At 34.9% G+C, this 25,473-nt stretch overlaps 1 protein-coding gene across 7 annotated transcripts in view; it reads left to right on the top strand.

Moving 5' to 3' along the window:
- Positions 1 to 22,890, top strand: part of KDM6A (lysine demethylase 6A) — a 212,072-nt gene extending 189,182 nt beyond the window's left edge. For all 7 annotated transcript variants that reach the window (XM_087829505.1, XM_087829510.1, XM_087829507.1 and 4 more), the window contains 6 exons: positions 2,247 to 2,361; positions 4,459 to 4,646; positions 5,535 to 5,676; positions 18,297 to 18,423; positions 20,600 to 20,770; positions 22,020 to 22,890. In XM_087829505.1, the coding sequence (XP_087685631.1) occupies positions 2,247 to 2,361; positions 4,459 to 4,646; positions 5,535 to 5,676; positions 18,297 to 18,423; positions 20,600 to 20,770; positions 22,020 to 22,049 (773 nt within the window). In that variant the 3' untranslated portion in view covers positions 22,050 to 22,890. The remainder of the gene's footprint in view (positions 1 to 2,246; positions 2,362 to 4,458; positions 4,647 to 5,534; positions 5,677 to 18,296; positions 18,424 to 20,599; positions 20,771 to 22,019) is intronic.
- Positions 22,891 to 25,473: the final 2,583 nt, after the last annotated feature.

Here is a 25,473-nt window from a genome sequence, read left to right as displayed (position 1 = left end):
GCTAAGCCTGTGGCTTTCTAAATTCTCCAGTATTCATAGTAACTTTTCAGAGCTCTTATTCCCCTCAAATCTCACTCTCCAGCTTTTTATCCCAGGCCTTTGCATGTCTGTTGTCACCCCTTGGGTGTTTTATTGTTGTTGTCGTTTGGGGTTGGCTGTGTTTTTTGCCCCTGGTAGCATCAGCTTGATTATTAGTATTTTAGTGTTTTGAGTGAACCTCCTCTACCAAAACACTTGCTCTGATAGACTTCTGAGATATGTGAAACAAAGAGAAGCCCCTTGTGTCAGTCTTTTGGGGAAACTTCAATCAGGTCAAAACAAAAAAACACAATTCTTTGGGAACAAGATCCACTCTGCTCCCTCCAGAGCAAGGGCCAGTCACACTATGAACATAGACTACTGTTTTTAACTCCACCGCCACACCGGTGATAGGGATGGGTAATCAGGTAAGTTAAAACACTATAAAAACCTGTGCTTAAGTTGTCTTTCTTGTCAAGAAATCTCTTGGTTGCTGTAAACTTTGACTATCACTCAGAGTTCTGGTAAGATTGCTTCTCACGGGGGTGTGTGTGTGTGTGTGTGTGTGTGTGTGTGTGTGTGTGTTTCTGAAGAATGCTCCGAGTTCCCTGTGTGTGTGTGTGTGTGTGTGTTTCTGAAGAATGCTCCCAGAGTTCCCTGTGTGTGTGTGTGTTTCTGAAGAATGCTCCCAGAGTTCCCTGTGTGTGTGTGTGTGTGTGTGTTTCTGAAGAATGCTCCCAGAGTTCCCTGTGTGTGTGTGTGTGTGTTTCGTGTGTGTGTGTGTGTGTGTTTCTGAAGAATGCTCCCAGAGTTCCCTGTGTGTGTGTGTGTGTGTGTGTGTGTTTCTGAAGGATGCTCCCAGAGTTCCCTGTGTGTGTGTGTGTGTGTGTGTGTGTTTCGTGTGTGTGTGTGTTTCTGAAGAATGCTCCCAGAGTTCCGTGTGTGTGTGTGTTTCTGAAGAATGCTCCCAGAGTTCCCTGTGTGTGTGTGTGTGTGTGTGTGTGTTTCTGAAGAATGCTCCCAGAGTTCCCTGTGTGTGTGTGTGTGTGTTTCTGAAGAATGCTCCGAGTTCCCTGTGTGTGTGTGTGTGTGTGTGTGTTTCTGAAGAATGCTCCCAGAGTTCCCTGTGTGTGTGTGTGTGTGTTTCGTGTGTGTGTGTGTGTTTCTGAAGAATGCTCCGAGTTCCCTGTGTGTGTGTGTGTGTGTGTGTTTCTGAAGAATGCTCCCAGAGTTCCCTCTGTGTGTGTGTGTGTGTGTGTGTGTTTGTGTGTTTCTGAAGAATGCTCCCAGAGTTCCCTGTGTGTGTGTGTGTTTCGTGTGTGTGTGTGTGTGTGTTTCTGAAGAATGCTCCCAGAGTTCCCTGTGTGTGTGTGTGTGTGTTTCGTGTGTGTGTGTGTGTGTGTGTGTGTGTTTCTGAAGAATGCTCCCAGAGTTCCCTGTGTGTGTGTGTGTGTGTGTGTGTTTCTGAAGAATGCTCCCAGAGTTCCCTGCTCTACCATTTTGTCGACAGCACTCTTGCAGTACATTTTGAAAACCAGACTTCTTGCCTCTTTACTTATGTCCTTCTGCTACTTTTGAAAAATGGGGGTTAGTTCACAAGAAAGAAGTGGTGATGATATCAGTAATAGCTAATATTTATTACTTACATGTATTAGGCACTGTTTGAAGTAGTCATTATTTTATTGGTTCCCTGGAAAAAAAAAACAGTGATTTATTGGAATCATTATCTAATCTTATGTATAAGAAAACTGAGTCAGAATGAATTAGCAACTTGCCTAGACTGACATAATGACTAAGCCAAGGAGCCTGGCTCTAGAACCTAAGCTTTTAACCACGATTTAGACTGCCTTCCGCAGAGGCTCTTTTACCTGTATAAGTTAGGAATTGACCAAACTCAGCTCTAAAACTAGACTTGACACAAAGATAAACAACTGAGGCTCTGTCTGGGTAGCTCAGTTGGTTAGAGCATCGACGCTAAGGTTTCAGGCTCAGTCCTCGGTCAGGGCACATACAAGAGTCAACCAATGAATGCAAAAAAAAAATGTGGAACAACAAATCGATCTGTCTCTTTCTCTCTCTCTCTCTCTTTCTCTCATCAATTAAAAAACCCAAACTGACTACCGCTAAACATTTTCTGTTGAACATTTCTAAGGTTTCATTTCTAAAGATACATTTTCTATAGAATTTATAGTATGCTGATGGGTTTTTTTTCCCTTTTCACATTTTAGGTCATCAAGAAAATAACAACTTCTGTTCAGTTAACATAAATATTGGTCCAGGTGACTGTGAATGGTTTGTTGTTCCTGAAGGTTACTGGGGTGTTCTGAATGACTTCTGTGAAAAGTAGGTTTCCAAACTAAATATTCTTTAAACATAATTATTCAAAAACAATAATTTTGAAGGACAACTTACTAAAGCTGGATGTCCTAATGCATGTAACCAATTTTCACTCACTATTCAGCAGAAAATTCATTTAACACGATTTGATTCCAAACCTATTGTTTGCCTTGAAACTACTTCATGCAATAGTAGTAGTCTTGAATTTAAAGAACAGAAAAATTGAGTTGTTTATTAGGCTAATTAAACATTTGATACAAAAGTACTTGTTCATGTGAAAGGTCTGTATTCCAAGAAAAAATTGTTTTAGTATAAATGGTTTTAGAAGTGGAAGAAATTTTATAATTGAGCACCCTTATAGGTTGTTAATAACTCAAATTTTAACACAGTACTCTCTGCTATATCATTATGATATAAATTCTTTCTAAAACTACTCTGGCAACTTTTCCTATAAAGGATTATTATAAAATTTAATCAACTATTTCAGATTTTGTTTTTTTATTATTGAGAAAACTCATCTGGTAGAAGTGTTCCTTTCCTAGAATCCTAGAAATAGCCTTCATTTGTTTCTTTATCTAGTGTTAAAGGGTACCTTGGAATTGTTTTCATTGGTTCAAATTGAAATATTTGTTTATATGGAAACTTAATTTCTTTTTTTAAAAAAAAGTACTCCATTGTGCAAGCACCTGAATTTTCAGTTAATAATAACATTAGAAAATTATTATGGTTAAAAACATGAATTATACATACATTTGGTATTAATTCTCCCACTCCAATAAAATAAAGGGGGGGAAGTACCAAAAACATTTACATATGAGAGATTTTGGGAACTAGTTAGATACATATTCCACATACTTATAATTTTTAAATTTGAGGTTAAAGAATCTTTTCTGTAAATGCCTAAATTTAGTAAGAAGTATAAATACGATTTCAAAAATCATTAATCCAAAATTTCCTATATATAGGCAAAAGGTAATCACCTTTTATTGTCTTTGCTATTTAACCACATAGGTTTCTAAGAAAGCCAAAGATGTGGAATTTTAAACTTCCAAATCTTTTGATGAAATAACGTACTTTAATCTGATTTACTTTTATGAACCAGCAACCTGGTATTAGCAGAGAGAGAACAGTGGCATGTAGTAAATCTCCATTGTGCTACAGAAAGATTTTTATTTCTTAAATTTTGAGATAGTAGTATATTGTTGCAGCTATAGTACAGTGATTCATGTTTACCATTTTTGAGTAGGGATTGGCTCTTTTTAGAATTTAGTTTCCTATCCTATCTAAATGGAGAGGTAACCTGGGAACAATGATGATTAGAATAGGCAGATGATGTATAAAAAGCTTGAACTTGGGGATAGTAAAAATATCAAGTTAGTATAAATAGTTGGGTAAATTTAACTAAGTTGCAGAAATAACACTTGCTACCTTAGCATTTTAGTATAATTTTGTTTCGCATAAAGATTGTTATTTGATACTGACCAGTATTGACCATGTCTGTAGTTTGTTTTATGACTTTTAATAATATCTATCTTGAAATAACCATTCATTTGGATAAATGATAAAAAGGATGCTTGCAGCCTGGCCAGTGTGGCTCAGCCGTTGAGCATTGACCTAGGATCCAGGAGACTGGTTTGATTCCCCGCCAGGGCACATGCCCGAGTTGCGGGCTCGACCCCTGGTGGGGGACGTGTAGGAGGCAGCCAATCAATGACTCTCATCATTGATGTTTCTATCTATCTCTCTCTCTCCCCCTTCCCTCTCCTCCACTCTCTCTCAAAAAATCAATGGAAAAAATATCCTCAGGTAAGGATTTAGAAAAAAAAGTAAATTATATAAGTGTTGCTTAAAAGTCACTTTGGATTTCATCTGGATCTTTAAAAAATCATCTTAGGATAGTAATACTGATCTTTGCTTAAGTCATCCAATACTTAACTATAATTAACTTGACTCACTTTACATATAGCAGTTCTTACTGCACAAGCAATTAATTTTCAATGCAGTGAATGATCCTATTTTTTGAAACTTTCAACATTGTCTTCTAGTCTTATAAGGACCTTATTAAAGTACTTAATATATTTGCATTATTTTTTCTTATTTCAGAAATAATTTGAATTTCCTAATGGGTTCTTGGTGGCCCAACCTTGAAGACCTTTATGAAGCAAATGTTCCAGTGTATAGGTTTATTCAGCGACCTGGAGATTTGGTCTGGATAAATGCAGGCACTGTTCATTGGGTTCAGGCTATTGGCTGGTGCAACAATATTGCTTGGAATGTTGGTCCACTTACAGGTATTTTAAAGAATATGCTTAAAAATGTTTAATTTATAAGGAATCGCATCTGATAAGTCTTTTTTTTTCTCTTAGAATATACCCCACTAAAAATTGGAAGAAGAGTGTCTCCTTGAATAAAAATTTAATTTGTAGTATAAGAAATTAAATTCAAGTTAACAAATAGAAATCCAAGACTACAGATCTCAGCAAAAACAAATTGATATCTTTATATACAAGGAAAATATATATATTTTTCAAAAGCAATAGATATTTATTATTCCTCATTATAATAGTTTAAAATGGGTATTTGTGGTCAGTGGGTGGCTTTCCTCCATGTGATAGAGTGCTTGGTTTTACTTTATAAAGGAAACTTTATGGGAGAAAACAAAGTAGAGTAGTTACTCATTCTTTCAAATTTTTCTTTCATCTGGTATTGTATGAATAGCCCTATTATGTCAAATCCATTTGGATTATGCCTGCCTTCAGGCAGTAGATAGTTAACAGGAATAATATGAATAATATGGCCTTTGGAGCCAGATAGACCTGGATTAGGACCAGGATCTAGCTCTTGTAACTTTGGGCAAGTTACATAACCTCTCTGGGCTTCAATTTCTTCATCTGTATAATGGGGATAATAAAATTAAAAAGGTGATACTAAAGATTAAATGAAACAATCTATTAAAATAGCTCAGCACAATGCCTGGCACATAGTTACAATAAGCACTCTACACGATTGCTGTTATTATTACCATAATTATTTTAAAAAACAAAAAAATTGTTATTATTATTTTTATAATTTTTTGAGGTCTTCAGAATTGGTGTTTATATTACCCAAGAAGGTGATAATGGTTATCTTCATATATTCTGGTACTTTGGGTTGCTTTATAACTGTTTTTTTTTTCCTAGCCTGCCAGTATAAGTTGGCAGTGGAACGGTACGAATGGAACAAATTGCAAAGTGTGAAGTCAATAGTACCCATGGTTCATCTTTCCTGGAATATGGCACGAAATATCAAGGTCTCAGATCCAAAGCTTTTTGAAATGATTAAGTAAGTGCTTTCTAAAACTGCTGTAGTCCCTCTCTTTTTGGGGAGTGTTAACTATTCAATACTTCCCCCCCTTCCCCACACCCCTCCTCCAGGGAATAGAATTATATTGACAACAAAACAAAATGGTCCAGAATTCTAGCAAAATATAATACAGTAATCTACATGTTAGAAGTATTTTTCCCTTCCACATAGTCAGTACACTGTTATATAAAGAGGACCAAAGGCACAAATGACTTTTAAACAAGTAGATTCACAAACCCGTGCTTCCCCACTACCTTCTGAACCACCTGATTCCTAGGAGAACTTTAGTTTTAATATTGAAAGATTGCCCTTAGTATTGGGGGAGGAAATGGCATTGCGAAATAATTGCTGGTACAGAGAAATTAGCATTTAATATAGGGATTTGAGTAAAATGTTAATTTTTTTATTGTTTTCATTAAATAATCTATCTTATAATTGTCCCTTTTTTTAGCTGCTTTAAACATGTAATACAAGTTATTTGAATACATATGTTTTAGTAAGCTTATATATTATCACAGTTTCTGTCCTAGCTACATTATAAGTCTATTTAGAAGTGACATTTTCAAATTGTGTTATATAGCAGTGTTTCCCTAAACTGTGTTTTCTATGATTATTAATCCTGCCCCCAAAAGATAGGGAACTCTGGTCAAAGAAATGTGGGAAATGATGGATTAGGTAAAGTCCAAGTCTTATTTTTTTTTCTTTTTCTTTTTTGTAAAATGTTTTAAAGACTAAGTAATGGTGTGCTTTATGAATGGGGAGAAGGGTTTTAATGTATTTCCCCAACCCATTTGTTTGACCAGTATCTTTTGAAGAATTGATCTCCTCATAAACTCATTTTGGGATACACTGCTTTATACTCACTGATAAAATAAATTTGTCTTTGTTAAAATAATACTTACATTAAGTGTTTTTCCTGCAGCTATATTAATATGGTCAGCACATGTTGTTTTTAAAAGACTGCCTTTTAAAAGTAATCATGACTTATTAAAATGATTTCAAACCTAAGTCCGAAATTTTATTCAAAGAAAAATTGTGTGCCCAAGATAATATGTGTATGGATTATCTTATGATATAATCCTTTATCAGTTGCACTGTTTTATCTAGTCCTGGGTAGAAGTGGTAGGAGGAGGGAAAAGGTAACAAAAATTAAATCATAGCAAGCAATATACAAATCCTTGAAAAAGTTGGATCTTAGGTATCATACTCTATACTTGTAATTGGTAATGGAGTGTAGGGGGGTTGTCTGTCCATTTATTCTATTATATCTCAGAATGGTACTTGGTTCTGAATAGCAGGTTCAGGGTTACTTTTGGGGCAAAAATTGTCTTAAAGTCACTAAAGATGTTTAGTTAAGTTGGAGATAGGTATAAACTAGGCTAATTTAGATTTCCTGAAGGTAAAGGGATGGTACAGTATAGAAGCTACTTACCCAACAACTATATAGACCGCAAGTAACTCGTTACGTTTTGAATAGATTAGGATTTTGTCATTGGAAAGGATTTTAAAGGTCATTTAAAGGTTATAAGGTCCTACTTAATGCAGTAATCCCTTCTGTAGCATTCAAAACTTGTGGTCATCCAGGAACTTTTGGGACATTCTCATTACCTTGCTATAATTCTTAAAAGTTCTTTACAAATTGGCCTGAAATCTACGTGTTATTTGGTCCCAGTTCCCTAAATATATTTGGGATTTATGTAGAATAAATTTCATTCAACAAGTTTTTGAGAACTAGCTCTATGCCAAACACTGTTGATAGACACAACAGTGGAGTGTAAGTTAAAATCCCTGCCCTCAGAGGGCTTAATTTATAGTGGAACAAGACAGGGAGGTCTCTAGACAGACAAATTACTGATAAGTAATATGAATAAGATAAAATAGATAATATTTGGGTTGGAGGTGTGGTGAGAGTGCTGCTTTTTTTAAAGTGGCCGGGGAGAAGGTACCTGAGAGTATGAGTTTTGTGCTTAGACCTTAATAATGAGATGGAGTCAAATATGCTAAGATCTAGAACTTTTCAGATTCAGGGAACAAGTGAAGGCGAATTGGGAACAACTTTGGCATGTTTATAGAACAAAATGGTCAGTGTAATGATAGCAGAATGAGAGAAAGAAAGGGAGGTAGCAATAAGCTCAATGAAGTGTATAGGAACCAGATTTGACGTGGACATTTAGGACTTGGTTAGTTTATATATTAGTTCTGGATGTTACAGGTTACCGTTAGAGAATTTTAAGCAGACAAGGGATAAGTTCTAATTTAAACTTTAAGAAAATTAATCTGGTTGCTTTGTAAAGAATATATTCCAAGGGGCAAGGTTAGAAGTGGGAGGGAAGCAGTTAGGAGGCAATTATAATATGACAGCCTAACCCAGACAGACATTTACCCATGGGGGTAGAAAGGGGGATCAAGATAGGAATTGTGGTGGAGCTAAAGCTCACTGGACTTGCTTATAGATTAAGTGGTGGGGAAAGAGAAAAAGGAGACTTCATTGTCATAGTCTATTCTTCTTCCTACCTGGTCTTCATTGATTTAAACATCTCTTACCTCTGTCACCTTTTCCATTACCTCCTTCCAATTTATCATTGCCCCTCTTAATATTTGAAATGTTGAGTGTTGGCACTTGCATCATCTTTGTTATAAAGTTGTCTTTTATTGACATTGGATACACACAATTGGGGTGTTTTTTTCACCTAAAATTACTGGTGATACTGTTGTTCCTCATACCTTCCATATATATATATATATATAATTTTTTTTTTTTTAACCTAAATGCACTTACCTATTTCTCTTACTCCATTTTTACCTTGCATTACAAAATGTCCAGTCATTTAAATCTTGATTTTATTCCTTATTATACTAACAATTCTGCTCCTAACTTGCATTGTCATTAGATATTATTGGCCAGTTCTTTTTGTCATCACACTGGTTGAAAATGTTAATCATAAATCCAGACCTCTAGGCCTTGCTTTATAAACTTCCTTTTTAAAGTAGTCATTCAGCTATTGCTAAAAATGTACTTTTCATCAGCCAACAATGCTCCCTTTCTTTTATTTGTACTTCATTTCATCTGTACTTTTATTCACTTAATGACTATTTGCCAACTGTATCCAAGGCTCTAGGCTAGGCACTGAGAAGGCGGGGGGGGGGGGCAGTGTTATATATCTAATATAGGTCCTGTCTTGAAGTAAACGTTTGTGCATATAAGTGAATAGGTTTAAAGAAGTACAATAACGGATCCACTGGATTCTTTTTAGCCACAGGAAGTCAGAGAAATCTGTATTTTGGGAGACAGATATGTTGTGTGAAGGGTGAAGATGTGGAGGTGGGGTGAGAAAGTTTTGGTGGGTTTTTAACTAATATGATCTAATTTGGATTTCATGAAGCTCTAGTTTCTAGTAGTTAAATAAGTAGAATAAGCTTCTGGATGATAAGAGAGAGGAGTGAGTGAGACAAAGATACTTTGGGTTTTCAAGTCTGGGTTCTATATGGTTTAGTAATAATACCAGTTGATAAATTAAGCTTGGTACTTAGCCAAGCAATAAGCAAAGTGCTTCCCAGACTGTATCTCATATCTCTCAGCATCCCAAGGTTGCCCACTTGGTTAGAACCAGGATTTAAACCCATATCTGTCTTAATGTAAAATCTACTTGTATGTATCTGCCACAGGACTTCATATGGGGGCAGTGGCAAGTTTGAAGAGCCAGTAAAATAGTTGGATAGAGCTGTTTAGCAGAGGCTGTAGGAAGTACAGAACTCTAGAAATCAAAGTCAGAGCTGACTGGCTAGGGAGTCTTCTACCTAGTGGTTTGTGATTACCTTGAGAGGAAAAGGAGGAGTTGGGAACAGAACTTGGGGAGATACATCTATTTAAGAAAAGCAAATAGGTGAATTAGATAAAAGACAGAAGAGAGCATGGAGAATATACTGTTACAAAAATGGGGGGGGGTCTTCTTTCACAAGCTCAGTTTTGCTATAAATGTAAACTTTCTTTAAAGTCCCCATTTGTATCTCAAATCTGACCCCCCACTTCCCTTGTTAGCCATTTCTCGCAATGCTGCCTTGAGATGTGTGCTTGAATTTTCTATTTTTATCACTCTATTTGGTATTTTAAACCGTCTTTAATATGCACTGCAATTTTTACATCTCCTCTCTTCTTTTCTCCTTTGAATTATCTTTTAGAAATATTGTTCAGTAAAGCTTTAATTCAGTATATATTGAGCATATGAATGAATTGTAGGTTACTTTAAAAGATAAAATATCAGCGAGATGTAAGAAGTGGAATGGAGAAGATATGCAAATATAGTCCTCTCTTTAACTTTCTCCTTGAAAGTTATTGTTTTTAATTCATAAATACTGTGAATCTACAATGTGTCATTTTTAGATTTTCACAGTTAAATGGTAAGTCTGCCCAATCAAAAAGAATATAGGCAAAATTTACCTTGTGCCTTCTCATCTACTCAACTGACTCAGTGAGCTCTACCCATTTCTTTTCATCCTTTAATATTTGTTTAATATTTATTGTGAACTGAGTTGATGCTCAGGTATTGTGCTAGGTGACAAAAGAATTTGATCACTTCTGTAGCACTTAAAAATAAATGGAGAAATAATCAAAATATTAAAATACACGGTCTTTACTATAATGATGGAAAAATTTGTTTAAAAGATGCAGGGAAGCACAGAGGAACACACTTCTGAGAGAGAGAAACATTCGGGAAAGGCTTCACAAAAGTACTGCAGCTCCATAATTCCTTATCCTAAACCCCTTAGGCCAAATATATTTTGGTATTCAGAATTCTTAGGATATAGTAAGGTAATACAGTATATTACAATATATTTGACCCTCCAGCAGGGTCTGTGGCAGTATCATGGAATCAAACACATTAATATTTCTGCAGTAAAACATATACGTAGTCACTCTGATGAGCTAAGTGAAAACTATAAAAAGCCCCAGGTCAAGTTTCAGCATCAAATGAGTTTATGCAAAATTTATGAAAAACTTCTGGGATTGTAATAGATTATGAGCCTGTACTGATACTAAGCAATTTAATAATGAGAAATGTTCATATCTCCTATTGTCCCCTACTCTCCCACCTTATCATTTTGACAATGGATTACTTGTGGTTATTTAAACCAGTCAACATCACCCTTTGCATTTTCTTTCTTTTTTTTAATATATTTTTATTGATTTCGGAGAGAGGAAGGGACAGGGAGAGGTAGAAATATCAATGATGAGAGTCTTTGATTAGCTGCTCCCTGCACTCCCCTACTGGGGATTGAGCCCGAAACCCAGGCATGTGCCCTGACTGGGAATCAAACCCTGACCTTCTGATTCATAGGTTGACGCTCAACCACTGAGACACCCCGACTTGGCTGGGCTCTTTGTATTTTCAAAATCAAGTTCAGTCTTTTAGAGTCCTGTGATTTCTTAGCATCCTTTAGGTCATTTAGTAAATCTCTTTCAATATTTATATCCTAGCTATTTTACTAAAACAAATTAATCTTCATACTCTACTTCACATTCTTCCAGATACTTCCTACATTACCATAAGTCAAAAGAGTATTTATTATCTTGATTACTTCTTTCATTTCCTAATGCAGTGAACTTGACTAGAAAAGTTCACAGCCTGACCTCTTAGGAAAATTTTAGTGGAAGCTCAGTGCATAATCTCTTTTGATTTCCTTTAACTGTTTAAACAAAAAAACATTTTTATACATATCCCATATATTGCAAACCAACTTACTCTCTCCTTTAGACCAAACTTTTAAGTGTTTCTCAGGTTTAAGCCCTTACTTGTTAGCTGTTGAGTTTTCTGAATCATTAGAGTAGCCCTACACAAAGAAATTAATTAAGGAAGACTTATAAATGTAAGGCAACTGATCTCTTCTTTAATTCGTTGAACTATGACAGTTTTTCTATGTTAATATAACTTACTCTTTAAAATATATAAAATTTCCATATAATGCATTGATTGCTACATGCCCACAAACTTGTTTACACTCCCCCCCAGCTTTTTATTTTGAAAAATTTTTAATCTACAAAAATGATTGAAAGACTAATTCAATGAATACCTACCTACATAACCTCACCTGGTGTCATCAGATAAGTTTTTGCCACATGTACTTAGCCATCTCTGTATACACACATATACACACGTATTTTTTTCGCTGAATCATATGAAAAAGTAATTTGCAAGCATTAAGGCATGTCACTCCAAATACTTCAACCTGCATCTCTTAAGAATAAGGATATTCTCACATATACACAGTACCATTTTCCATATGTAAGATATATGAAATGCAGTAGTAATCAGCTAATACACGGTCTGCATTTAAATTTCCCCAACTACTCGAAAATGTCCTTTTTAAGCTCTTACCCCTCCCCAACCTCCTCACCCTAGCACCCTCAGTTGAGATTGAATCAAGGTTTATATTGAATTCAGTGTGTAGCCATTGTGTCTTTAGTCTTTTTTATTGATTTTGGAAAGAGGGAAGGAGAGAGGGAAAGAAAGAAAAAAGAAACATCGATTTGTTGTTTCACTTATTTATGCATTCGTTGGTTGATGGTTGTCTGCGCCCTGACCAGGGATCAAACTTGCAGCCTTGCAGCCTTTGTGTATTGGGATGATGCTCTAACCAACTGAGCTATCCAGCCAGGGCTGTGTCTTTTTTTATGGTTTTGTTTTTTTGTGTCCCCCCCCCCCCCCAAAGAGGACAGACCTTTCTGTCATTCAGAGTTCCACATTCTGAATATATTTTCTCAGTTCTCTTTGGGTTATACATTTTTGAGAAGAAATATTGATGATGTTTCCCCTTGGTAAACCCCTCTCCCATTCTAATATAAACTATGTTACAGATATTTACGTTAGTGGGTCCTAAGTGAATGAAGTTTTACTAAATAGGCACTTTAAAACTTAAAATTAAAGGTGGAAAGATTATTGCTACTTTTTATCCATCTTCATCAGTTATAAAGCTTTTATCCTTTGATTTTAATGTATTGAACTAAGAGAAACCCTTATTCTTTGCAAATTCATGATTCCCATTTTCAGACATTTGAGATAGATTGCTTTGGCCTATATAATGCTAAGGCTTTTTTTTTTAACTTTTTTTTAGTTCGCTCCCCTAAGACTCATATTCAATATGTTTGAGCATTGAAGTATTCCTTTTAACAGAATCCTTGAAAGGAGTCAAATGATAATGCAGCAAGTGAGAAATTGATACTATTGGTACTGATTAGATTTTCCCTGCAGATAATGGCTTTCAGAATAGAGTGATTCTTTTATTTTTTAATTAAAATTTTCTTTTATTATTTTGCAGTTACAGTTGACATTCAGTTTATATTAGTTGCAGGTGTACAACATAGTGGTTAGATATTTATATAACTTATGAAGTGATCCTCCCAATAAGCCTAGTGCCCACCTGACACTGTACATAATTATTACAATGTTGTTTTTTTGGTTTTTGTTTTTTTTTTTCATTTCTGTTTGCATCAAATATCTTTTTCCATCCCTTTACCTTTTTTTTTTTTTTTTTATATGCCTTTATTGATTTCAGAGAGGAAGGGAGAAGGAGAGAGAGAGAGAAAGAGAGACATCACATGATGAGGGAGTCATTGATCGGCTGCCTCCTGCATGCCCCCCACGGGATCAATCCCGATACCCGGGCATGTGCCCTGACTGGGAATCAAACTGCGATCACCTGGATCATAGGTCAATGCTCAACCGCTGAGTCATGCCAGCCAGGCTACAATATCCTTAACTATATTCTCTATGCTGTACTTTACATCCCTGTGACTATTTTGTAACTACCAATTTGCACTTTTTAATCCCTTCACCTTTTTCACCCAGCCCCCCAGCCCCCCTCTCATCTGGCAACCATCAGTTTGTTCTAATAGAGATTCTTTTAGATGCAGTTGAGTGGTTTAATCTCAATGGTATATATACCAATAAATATGGTATAAATTGTTGTAATCATGTTACAAGTTAGCAAGTTAATTTAATGATAGTATGTTTGTGATATGTTGGAAATTCTGGTTTCTTCAACTATTTTGTTAGCTCCACTTAAATCACCATGATAATAAGCAGTCAGTGCATTTTAAAATGTCAAAAACGATTCCAAAGAGCCCATTTTCCTCTGAAAAATTCAATATTGGGAAGTCATAGATTTAGGAGAAACATACAGATAGTAGTATGCTGAGAAGTAGAAAGTTAATTTTTTAAAATTTCAACAGTACCAAGTCCCTTGAAAACCACTCCCCACAAACTTAATTTCTTTTTTCTTTTTTTTACTTTAAAAATTGTTTTCAATTGCAGTTTGCATTTAATATTTTTTTCTATTAGATTTTTTCCAGAACTAGCATTATTTTTGTTTTCCCTTTTCTTTCATATAAATTAAAGCAAACTGTTAAGTATTAACTCCCTTTTCCCTTTGATTCCCATTTTTAAGTGGATAAATGAATTGTTCTACAACTCTGGTCATAGCCGGTTGGCCTAATAATTGAATGAGAGGGTATAGTTGTGAAGTTAGCATAGATCCTAGTGCTGTTGTCCTAGGGGGTCTTCTAATACACTGTTGGGCTGCATATACAATGCTTTTTGATAACATTGAGCTAACAAAATCTAAAAATTCTAAAACTCTGCTTTCTGATAGTTAACATATATTTGCTTTCATGCTTATTTTTTCCACCTGAGAGTTTAAACTTCTTAAGATACTCATTTTGTCATTGACTGAGACCTTGATTTTCAGCCATGTGGTTGGTTTAAATGAAACTGTTAGATGTCTTACTGACATTTAGACTCTCACTGTTGTCCTAGGGGGAATACAACCCTGGAGTGACAGGTGGCAAGTGTGTTATGAGGGCTCACGTCTTGGCTTACTTTTCCTGCATGGCTCCTTCAGTAATAGGGATTGTGCAAGGCAAAGTGCCTCTTAGTATACTTGAGTTTATACACCATATACTTCTTAGTGGCTGAGATTGTTACCATAATGACTTTAAAAGTGCCATATCAAGTTAACCAGGGCCTCATCTGTCTCCATACTGACTTTGGAAGCTTAGCCAAGCTGCCCCCAGAATGTCAGAGTAATTCCAGTGCTGTCTTAACTTCAACATAATATCACCATGACTTCATTCCTTTATTTTCCTGCCCCAGAAACCTTATCCCAAGATTAAAATCTTATAAGAACAATTGTTTTCTCACTGAGTACTCCCCATACTACCTTTGCTCATGGCATTTCTTCTGCTTGGACATTGCCTTCCCCCCACCTTTCCTTCCTGCTCACATCTAAATTGACAACTTCTTTATGCAAACTTCTGTGATTAATATCTCCCCTCTCCTGAAGATGAGCTTTCCTTCCTTTTAGCATCCATGGTATACTATGTCTATTTATCTTTTACCTAATTTATGAATATATTGTGCATGATCATTTGTCCTAATATTATTGTCTTCAATTTTCTTATTCTAATATTTCGAGTATATTTTTATTTCTATCCCCTATATGAAGTCATTCTCTAAAATTTTATCCTTCTTTAGGTTTCATCTTTGCAGATTGGTTTTGGGGCGGATTAGATTCTACTCTGTAACCTCAGACACACCAAGCTCCTATTCAGCCTTTTCTTGGCTTTCTTCCAAGCCAGAGCTGTCTTTAATATTCCCTGCCTTTTTGTGGTAGTCTTTCATCCAAACAGCTAAAAGCAGGAGTTGTATCCTGAAACCACATTGATCCTTAAAAGTCAAAGAATTCCCTGCTACCCTGTCTCCTGAAAGTATTTCTGACCCTATTCCTAAAGTACATTTATCAAAAACAGCATATCATCTACATTTTTACACTTTCTGCTAATGATTTAATATGTTGTTTTTAACAAATTGAATTCTTAATTACTGTCAGGTAAATTTATTAAAATTCAGCAAAACTAAATGAAGAGGAAATAACAACCCTGATTTTGTTTGACTTTTATTTTTTAGCTCTTCAATACATTCAAACATTATCTTCATGTAAAATCAAAGTCTAGGATTAAAGCAGAACAGATTACTGTTAAGTCTTGAATATTATGTCTGTATCTTCCCTGGGATCCTTTCCCTAAATCTCTGTATTTTCTGATTTTTCCTCACCCTTTGATTGAATCAGATTCTTTCTTTAGGACCTGCTCATTGGTGGTCTTCAGAAGAGCCTCTGTCTCTCTCGGTTCCCTTGTATTCCAACGGCTACTTTTTGAAAATGGGAAGGAACAAACAATTTTAATGTTACGGGCAAGGAGGAAACCACAATTGGGTTATTCATTGTCAGAACAGGTTAATAGAGCTGTCAGTTTTTTAAAGTTCCAATATCTCACAGAATAAAAATTCTAGAGCTGTGATTTCAGACACAGAATACTCATGGGTTAGTATTATTAACAACCCTACCTCTAACTCTTTATTGTTTGCAGGAAAGTGGTATAATGAATTTTTCTAGATGAAACTACCAAACTAACCATAAATTATAAGCTGCCATCTAACTGCCAATGTAGTCAGTAGCATTGGAGTTGAAAGTTTATTCACTGAGTAAAGAGTGGAACGGTAATATTCCACAGAACCAAGGTTCTCTGTTTGGGGGGAGTATACAAAAAAAGCTGCACTGACTGAATCTCATCTTCCAAAGAGAAGAGGGGAGAGTGGGTAAGAATACATGGAAGAGAGTGCAGTGTGAGATAGTGAGGGAAAGCTTGAGATTTATATAACCCTAGCCCTACCACTTGAAAAATAGCTTTAGGACATGAGACAATTTTAGCTTCTGAGCACTAGTCTCCTCATTTGCAAGATGGAGATAGTAATGCCTCTTGCACAGGGTTGTTAAGAGGCCTAAGTGACATAATATGTGTGAAGTACCTAATATCATGCCTTCTGCCTGGTCCTTATTTTTTATGATTTTTATTGTATTTTATTATTTTTGTTTTCCAACATGAGAGCATAGTGGAATCTGCCAGTCTTCCAGAGGTATCTGCAGAGTTTTAGGCATTATATTTCCTATGATAGAGACCTTATTTTGAAGCCCTGGTTGGAAAACTTGCTCAGTAAGATCAGGGCCTTCAAAGGTGAATTGTATGGGACACGAGGAGAGAAAAGGGGAAGAGCGGGTACTGTTTAAGAGCTAGCGGCATAGTCTAAATTAAATTCTATCTCTTTTTGCCATGATGTAAATTTTTACTTGCTACCTCCCCTGGCACACCTTCATGAACATATACCACATATACATACGCACACAGACAGAGAGAGAGAGAGAGAGAGAGAGAGAGAAAGATAGCTGTCCTAGCTTTGATTTGCAACCATAATCTAAAGCATTATTTTGTTTCTAAATAATTACTTAGAATAATTACTAAATAATTACAGCAAGAATTACTGAACAAACTGAGAAATTCTTTTAATATGATACTTAATGGATTTGCCTTACAACTGTGGGGTTGATATTGTTTTATGTTTGTTAAATAAATTAACAAGTTTGACATATATTTTTAGTTATCTTTTATCCTAGCTTAATTTACATGGATTCTGATAAGTGACCGTACTTTAACCTAGTCACTTATAAAATAACAAGGAAATATTACTTATACTTTAAATTTTAGTTTTTCAGTAATCAAATGTTTATCGAGCACCTACTATATGCCAGGCACTGTCATAGACAGAGTAAATAGCATGAATAAAACAGGTAAGACCTTTGCTTTCAAACAATACTCAGTTGCTAAACCCATTTCCTTTTCTTTAGGGTATTTTCATTGTCACCAAATTTTAGAGGGAAAAGTACCTTAGAGATCATCTAGTCCAACCTCTTTGTTCAAGTGGAGAATCTGAGCCACTAAGATTCAGAGGAGAGTAAGAGAATTTAGCAGACAATTCCAAGTAATAACAGTAAACTATAGGAAAATCACAGATTGTGAGAATTCACTATATTGTTAGCATCTTAAGTATGAGTTTAAAAAAGGTACAAATTTACAAGAAAAGTCCAATTGTGTTAATACAAATGAAAGATTCCACTATATTCAAGTTAAAGTAGAGAATTTAAATGTCTTTTTTCTTCTTTAGCGCTATAGTGAAACCAATTTGGTATTCTGTGGTAACTAAATACCATAAATGGTTTTCTGCTTATAGACTCAAAAATTTTTTAAAGCAGCTATACAGATGATGTTGTTTATGATTGCCTGAGTAGTGTTGATAGAAATAATATGCCTTCCTGTCTTGCTAGTATCATAGCAGTTCAGATCTGAAATTCATATCCCTTATTGCAAGGATGAGAACATTGACTCCCAAAGAGGTTAATTGACTTGCCCAAATAAGAGCCAAAATTAATAGCTTGTATTTAAACAAGGAATCAGGTTTTGTATCTTAAGATCATTATATTTTTATATTCAGATAAAAATTATTGTCAACTTTACCTAATCTAATATTATCAGACCTGCTGAATATTAACCCTATTTTTTAAAATCTCAGAGTATCTGAGAAATTGACAAAAGAGAAATGAAGTCACAGATATTAGAACTGAGTCTTTTGGCATTATTTCTAATGGCATATCTTTTATGCTAAAAATACTCAATATTAAGTTGCTGGTCACAAATAATTTTTCCCCAACAATAGGTATTGTCTTCTAAGAACTCTGAAGCAATGTCAGACATTGAAGGAAGCTCTCATTGCTGCAGGAAAAGAGATTATATGGCATGGGCGGACAAAAGAAGAACCAGCGCATTACTGTAGCATATGCGAGGTAAGTGACTGTTCTTATCCACCCTTGTTTTATAAAGCCTCTTACCTCTCTACTTTGGCTTTTTCTTCAGTTGTTTTAAAAAATATATTTATACTTTTATGTAATACATTTTACTGAAATTGAAATTGTGTTTTTCTTGTTACTTAGCTATTAAAATTTAATCTGATGGTATACTGTTTTACTAACTATGAATTAACTCAAAGTATATACTAGTAGTCATTTATCTAATAGATAGTTAACAGATGATAATCACCAAGAAGTTTAGTTTAGTCTTGGGATTTTAAACTGCGAACAATCCAAAAGCAGACAGATGTCAATAAATTAGATGTAGTTTAGTATAGCTACAGGCAGATCAATGTTCAATCCTCACCTGTGCAATTCACAGTACATTGGTCAATCATCTCCTGAAGCCAAGGCTTGCAAGTGATGCAGAAATAAAGATGATATGGTACCTGAAGGAGCTTCCATTCTGCTCGGAGAAGACAAATTATAAACAACTAATTATAATGTACATGAGACTTATGAATGCAAAGTTGGTCTTACTGTTATGACAGCAGTGAGTGGGGGAAAATGACCACATTTTCCTTTCTAGTATTGGCATAAGAGTTCACAAAAGTATTAACATTTGAGTCCATCCTTAAGGTTGAGTATGACTTCATTGGGCTAAAAAGTGATGAGAATTGGAGGTAGGATGAATGTTACTATGAGCTATATTAACAATATGAGAAAAGGAATGGTTTAGTCTATAAAAGGTTAAGTAGTCCAATGTGGCTGGAACTTAATGGAATAAACTATGCAAATTATAAGTCTAGGTGGTAGGAAGCTTACAGAGCATCTTGAATGACTTGAAGGAATTCGATATTTATTCTGAGGTCATTGAAGCCATCAAAAGGTTTTGAGCAGGCAACCAACTTGGATATGTGTTTCAAAGAGAAGTAATTGGAAAGGATGGAGATAGGAAGCTATTGCAGTCTTAAGGAAGAGCTGTCATCTTAAGACCTAGGCCAGTATTCAAAATTATTTAGAAGGTGAAATCCACAAGACAACTTAAGTGGCAGAAGTGAGGGACAGGTTGAAGAATGCTCACAAATTTTCTAGCTCAAATCATGAGATTCATGTTGTTGCCCATTGATGGTAATGGAAGACATGGTGGACTCTGGGATTTTGACTGACATAACTGTTCAAAGAAGATATGATGAAGTCATGAGAGTTTTCTGTCATTGAATAAATTCGAGGATATGCCAGGGACATTAATGAACCATTCCAAACCTTGAAATTCTCTAATTCTGATGCTGGCTTTTATTTGAAATGATCTAATCCATCAGCTATTTTAATATTGTATAACCTGGCCAAAGTAAGTCATTGGAAGGTTAGATAGATTCTAATTAGGGTGCGTTATATACCTCAGGAAGATGAATATATAAGCTTTCCAATATTTCAGAATGCCTCCTATCCTGCAGTGTTATTCCTTATCCTGCCTGAACCTTAGCAACTCACCAATCTTTCTGTATAAGATACATGTATTATGTCTAAAATTGTGCTATACTCATGAGTACACTTTTTATTTGTACTCTGGCTCCTTAACATGAAGCTTATAGTTATATACTTACTGTCACTTAACTGTCAGTTTCCTCATCTGTAAAATAATCAATATATTCATTCAACAAGTGTTTTGAGGCTTGGCTAAGCACAAAGCACTATGATATGCCCTGGAGGTGCAAAGATGAGTAAACATAGTCTTTTATCTTTGAGGAGCTCAGTCTGCAGGGGAAGACGAATATCCATCCATAGTGCCCTGTTATGGGTACTATCAGAGAAGTAAAAGGAAAATGATGCTCACTTTTATCTGATTGTATACTAATGTTTTGGATTTAAAACAAAATAGACTGACATTTATTAAACTTTTGAATTAGGCTTTTGCCAGTGGTTGTAATGAGTATGCCATTCTCTTAGGTCACTCCCCTGAATATGCATTACCATTCATGTCTTTGGTCTAGTACAAAATAAATCAGGTCCATTAAAGAATCTTAAACATGGCTGTGTTTGTCTTGATGCCTACTCTAACCTAAAGATAACTGTTCACAATTCCATGTAAAGTAGAATATGATTATATTAAAGCAATATAATAAATAAAGACCACTGTTGCTATTGAATGCTTTTTCTCTTGTGTGAATAGGTGGAGGTTTTTGATCTGCTTTTTGTCACTAATGAGAGCATTTCTCGAAAGACCTACATAGTGCATTGCCAAGATTGTGCACGAAAAACAAGCAGAAACCTGGAAAATTTTGTGGTGCTAGAACAGTACAAGATGGAGGACCTGATGCAAGTCTATGACCAATTTACATTAGTAAGTGAAATCAACATGTGAGTACATAGTTAGCTGGATAGGAAAGCAGCATTGTTCTGCCATCTGATAAGTAGGAGGTAATGAAATATTTAAATTTTCTTTTGGCTTATTAGATACTGCATGAGGAAATACTCAAATCATTCCCCCTTCCTCCACTTCCAAGTATTTATTCCTATGAAGTTAGCATATTTTCACTTTTCTTCCTGGATGAGGCCAATCTAAATAATAGCACAGTAATTATATTTTTAAATGTTTGCATGCTTTTTAAACACTTAAATTCTTTGTCATCCGATCTAAGTTGATAAAATTTTTGTGTAACACAGGTTACTACTGTCAACAAAATGAATCAGTAAATGTGCTTTTAAATATACTTCCGCTTTTAGAGCTAATTGTATTTATTTTAAAATATTTTTTTTGCCAGAAGTATTAACCTTATGGGAATTTTTTTTTTTTTATCCTCACCCGAGGAGTGAGGATATTTTTTCCATTGATTTTCAGAAAGTGTGGGAGGGGAGGGGAGAGAGAGAGAAAGAAAGAGAAAAAAGAAAAGAGAGAAACATCGATGTGAGAGAGACACATCAACTGGTTGCCTCCCACATGTGCTCCAACAGAGGGACAGGGATCCAACCTGCAACCCAGGTATGAGCCCTTGACCTGGAATAGAACTGACGACCCTCCAGTACACAGGCTGACACTCTAACCACTGAATTGTTGGATTTCCTCCAATACATTTCTCTTACATATGCGATTAGAAACTGAATTTTTGAAATTTAGCTCCTGATAATTTGAATCGTCTTCTGAAGAAGAAAATTATCTGGAGTATGTTAAATAAAATGTATTATCTAGTTGATAGGTTCTGAAGCCAGTCACTAATGAAATTATAATTGATTTGTCAAATTATTTTCCATAAGCCTTTTTTTTTTTTTTTTTAAAGCAATCTAAAAATGGTCAACCTAATAATGTTCTTGACTTTTAATGTTCTTGAGTTTTATGACTATTTGGTGAAGAAGTACAGAAAAATGCAGTTGCACTCAGTAGGGTAATAGTCTCAGGCTCTTAGGAAAATTATCCAGGCAGGAGTCAGTAAGGGAGGTTACACTTGGACATCATGTTGCATGCAGGCTGTTGAACTTCCTTGAGAATTGTTTTTTGCCCTACTTTCATAAGCAGACTATGTTTTTAGCATCGAGCTAGGGAACACTATTAACAATTTGTATACCAAAATAACATCCCTTACTTTTATTTTTAGGCTCCTCCATTACCATCTTCCTCATCTTGATATTGTTCCATGGACATTAAATGAGACCTTTTCTGCTATTCAGGAAGTAATACAGTTCTGCACCACTGGTTTTTGTAGCTGTCTCGTAAGGCTGCTGGCTGAAAACTGTGTCTATGCAACCTTCCAAGTGCAGAGTGTCAACCAACTGGACTGAGGAGAGCACTGCTCCTACTCCAGGACTCTCACAAAGCTGATCAGCTATACTTCAGAAAAAAATAATAATTTCCATGTTTTGTATATATCTGACAAAACTGGCAACATCATACAGACTACTGACTTGAAGACAACCTCTTTTATATTTCTCTATTTCTGGGCTGATGAACCACTTTTCATCTTTTTCCCCTTCAGAATTTTCCTTGGAAAAAAATACTAGCCTCACTGGTAATTTCTTTGTAAGGTAGTTAGCAATTTTAAGGCTTTCTTTGGTCAACTTTTTTTTTTAATGTGAAAAGTTAGGTAAGGAACTTTTTTACTGCTTTTATGTTTTTCTGTCTTGTTTTGAAACCACGACGGTTATTACACTTTTGGTTCCTAAATGAAATGTTTAAAAAATTAACAGCCAAGTCACAAAGATAATGGATTGCACATAGACTAAGGAATAAACTTCAGATTTGTGATTTTTGTTTCTAATCTTGATGTAAATTTACACTATTTATAAATACATATTTATTGCTTGAAAATATTTGTGAATGGAATGCTGTTATTTTTTCCAGATTTACCTGCCATTGAAATTTTAAGGAGTTCTGTAATTTCAAACACTACTCCTATTACATTTTCTATATGTAAATAAAACTGCTTAGTATTGTACAGAAACTTTTATTAAAATTGTTTAATGTTTAAAGAGTTTTCTATTGTTTGAGTTTTAAAAAGACTTTATGTACAGTGCCCAGTTTTTGTTCATTTTTCAAATCTGATTATATATATTTTATATATACTTATGTATGTATATATAATATATATAGAAATCTGGATATATGTGTATAAAGATTTAGAACTTAAAATTTTCTCGTTTTAAGTTTCACATTTATGGTAGATTTTTTGAGGTGTTTACTGTAAAGTATTGCTTACAAAAGTATAATTATTTTTAAAGAAATATATATGGTATGTATCTTCAAGATCTAAAATGTCAGACTGGTTTATTGTTAAGTTGCAATTACTGCAATGACAGACCAATAAATAATTGCTGCCAAAATGTAGTATAATAGTAGAAAACAAATAGTGATTGAAATTAAGATTTTAAAGGGAATGTTATATGGGCTTGACAAATCCTGTACATCACTTAGCAGCTTTTTATATGAAAAAAAGATTCAGATGAAGGATTCTATTTTAGAATGCAAATAAATTAAGAGACTTATTTTTAATGTTAGGCAATTCTGAAATTTCATGCTTTCCTGCGTGCATGACACAGTGGGGGGAGTGGGAGGGGCTAGTCTGCAAATTCCATATCCCTAGTAAAATATAGCAGGCTATATTAGCATTAACAGGTCACTTCTAATTAACAATAGTATTTTATTTTATAATAATGGTACCTTGCATTTGGCACATATTCTCATTTTATTACTCTGTTCTAACTTTCTAAGATTTTTCCAGGAAGCTTTAGTGAAGAAGCATAGAAAATGCCGTAAATGAAGTTATATGTATGACTAAAGAGAATTTATAATCCTCTCTGGTGAAATGTGCTGATTACATTAATCAAGTACTTTTTCCCATACTTAAGGAGCAGGAGTGCTTGTCTAAGTGCTGCTCAGGATGTTTAACCATTAATATTTCTAAATGAACCCGAGACAAACAGTTTTGCAAATAAACAATTGTAAGCCAGCTATCCAGATTATAAGAATGTTTCTTAGCCAGTTCTAGTTTATCTTACTGACATAGTGTCTTATTTTCTGTGGTTTTATTAAGATAGTTTATTACCAAGATTAATATAAGTTGTGTGACATTTAGGAGTAATTCAGTGGTGTTTCACCAGTAACTATTTGGAAGTTATGTGTCAGGAGTAATACTTGTTCAGCTTAGTCTTTGAATGGATAGAGGATAGGAGTTAGAAATCAAACACCTGAACATTACTCTGAAGTATAACTAGATGAACAAAGTCTTATGTAAAACTACTTTTCACCCATTTAATATCCTTTATAATTTACATTTTCCAAGTTTCAGAAGAAATAGAGTATTTTTTTTTCTTTTTACTGCTTATATAGGTAAATTCCATTAAAACAAACTCAAGCCTGGCCCCTTAATAACAAAACAGGTTTCGTCATAACACACACACACATTGTTTAGGCAAATAAGCTAATTACACGCTATATAAAAAAAGTGTTGATCCAGAAAGTGGAACTAAATTGTACTTTTTTCTCATTGTCACCAGTTAAATAGGAAATCTTATACCATCAGTATAGCAGTTCAACTTGCTTAACCTATTTAAGTTAATAAAAGACAAAAAAACTGGCTTCTGCATTTTGAAATAAAATCTAAGTCACTTTTCCAAAGGAGTAAATTGACAGGACCTTCCATATACTAGTAATTGGTCAAGTGAAATTTAAGGTCACATAATAATATGAATTTAACTTACATGAAGTACCTGCTTCTCAGAACCTAGTTATTAAATCTTCAAATTATCATTGTGTATTTTCAGTTAGTATATTTATTTAGCATCTCCAAACTAAATCTGAATAAGATGTGATCCCTGCCCTCTACCCTTCATACATCTAATATGGGAGATGTGTGTAATGTATCAGGCAAAACCTAGGTAATAAGGGTGTGTAGTATTGGGGCTTGCATTTTGGCAGGGTTTAATTTACATCAATGATCGCACCTTCCAGAGCAAGAGGATTTGGGAACTTTGACTAATGGGTTGGATGACTCTTAAAAGACAACTGGAGAGGTAGGAAGGGCCCCAGTGTTGGAAAGCCGCCTGCCGTGAGAGAGGTTTCTACATGACCGTGTGGTTAATATGGAATGACCCATGGGATTTACGCAAAAGAACAATGGTGAATTTGCAGTAGTCTTCTTACCTGCTTTAACAAACTCCGTCTATCCTGGACATTGCTGCCAGATGGACATTTCCTTTTTTCTTTTTGGAGAGAATTTTTATAAAAATTTATTTGAGCCAAACAGGATACACCTGGAAGCAAGATTTCAACAGACATATAAATGCTCCCTGAGGGATATTTCTAAAGCACAGAAATTCAAGGGAGAGATGACTTGGGCTTGAACTTTGGATGATGCAAGGTTGGAAATAATAGATTTGGAAGACAAAAAGTCCACAGAACCCATTAGATGTCTTTAGGTGGGTGGAGGTGCTTCTAACCAGAATAGGAAATACAGAAGGATAGCTCTGGAAGCAGAAGATAATTGCTTTTAGGACATCTAAATAGTTGAAATTAGGAAAAGCCTGGATGGAAACCATGTATCTAGCTCTCCACTG

Source organism: Miniopterus natalensis, chromosome X (genome assembly GCF_054644295.1).
Source record: "Miniopterus natalensis isolate mMinNat1 chromosome X, mMinNat1.hap1, whole genome shotgun sequence".
NCBI classification, from domain to species: domain Eukaryota; kingdom Metazoa; phylum Chordata; class Mammalia; order Chiroptera; family Miniopteridae; genus Miniopterus; species Miniopterus natalensis.
This window is presented reverse-complemented; position numbering and strand designations above follow the sequence as displayed.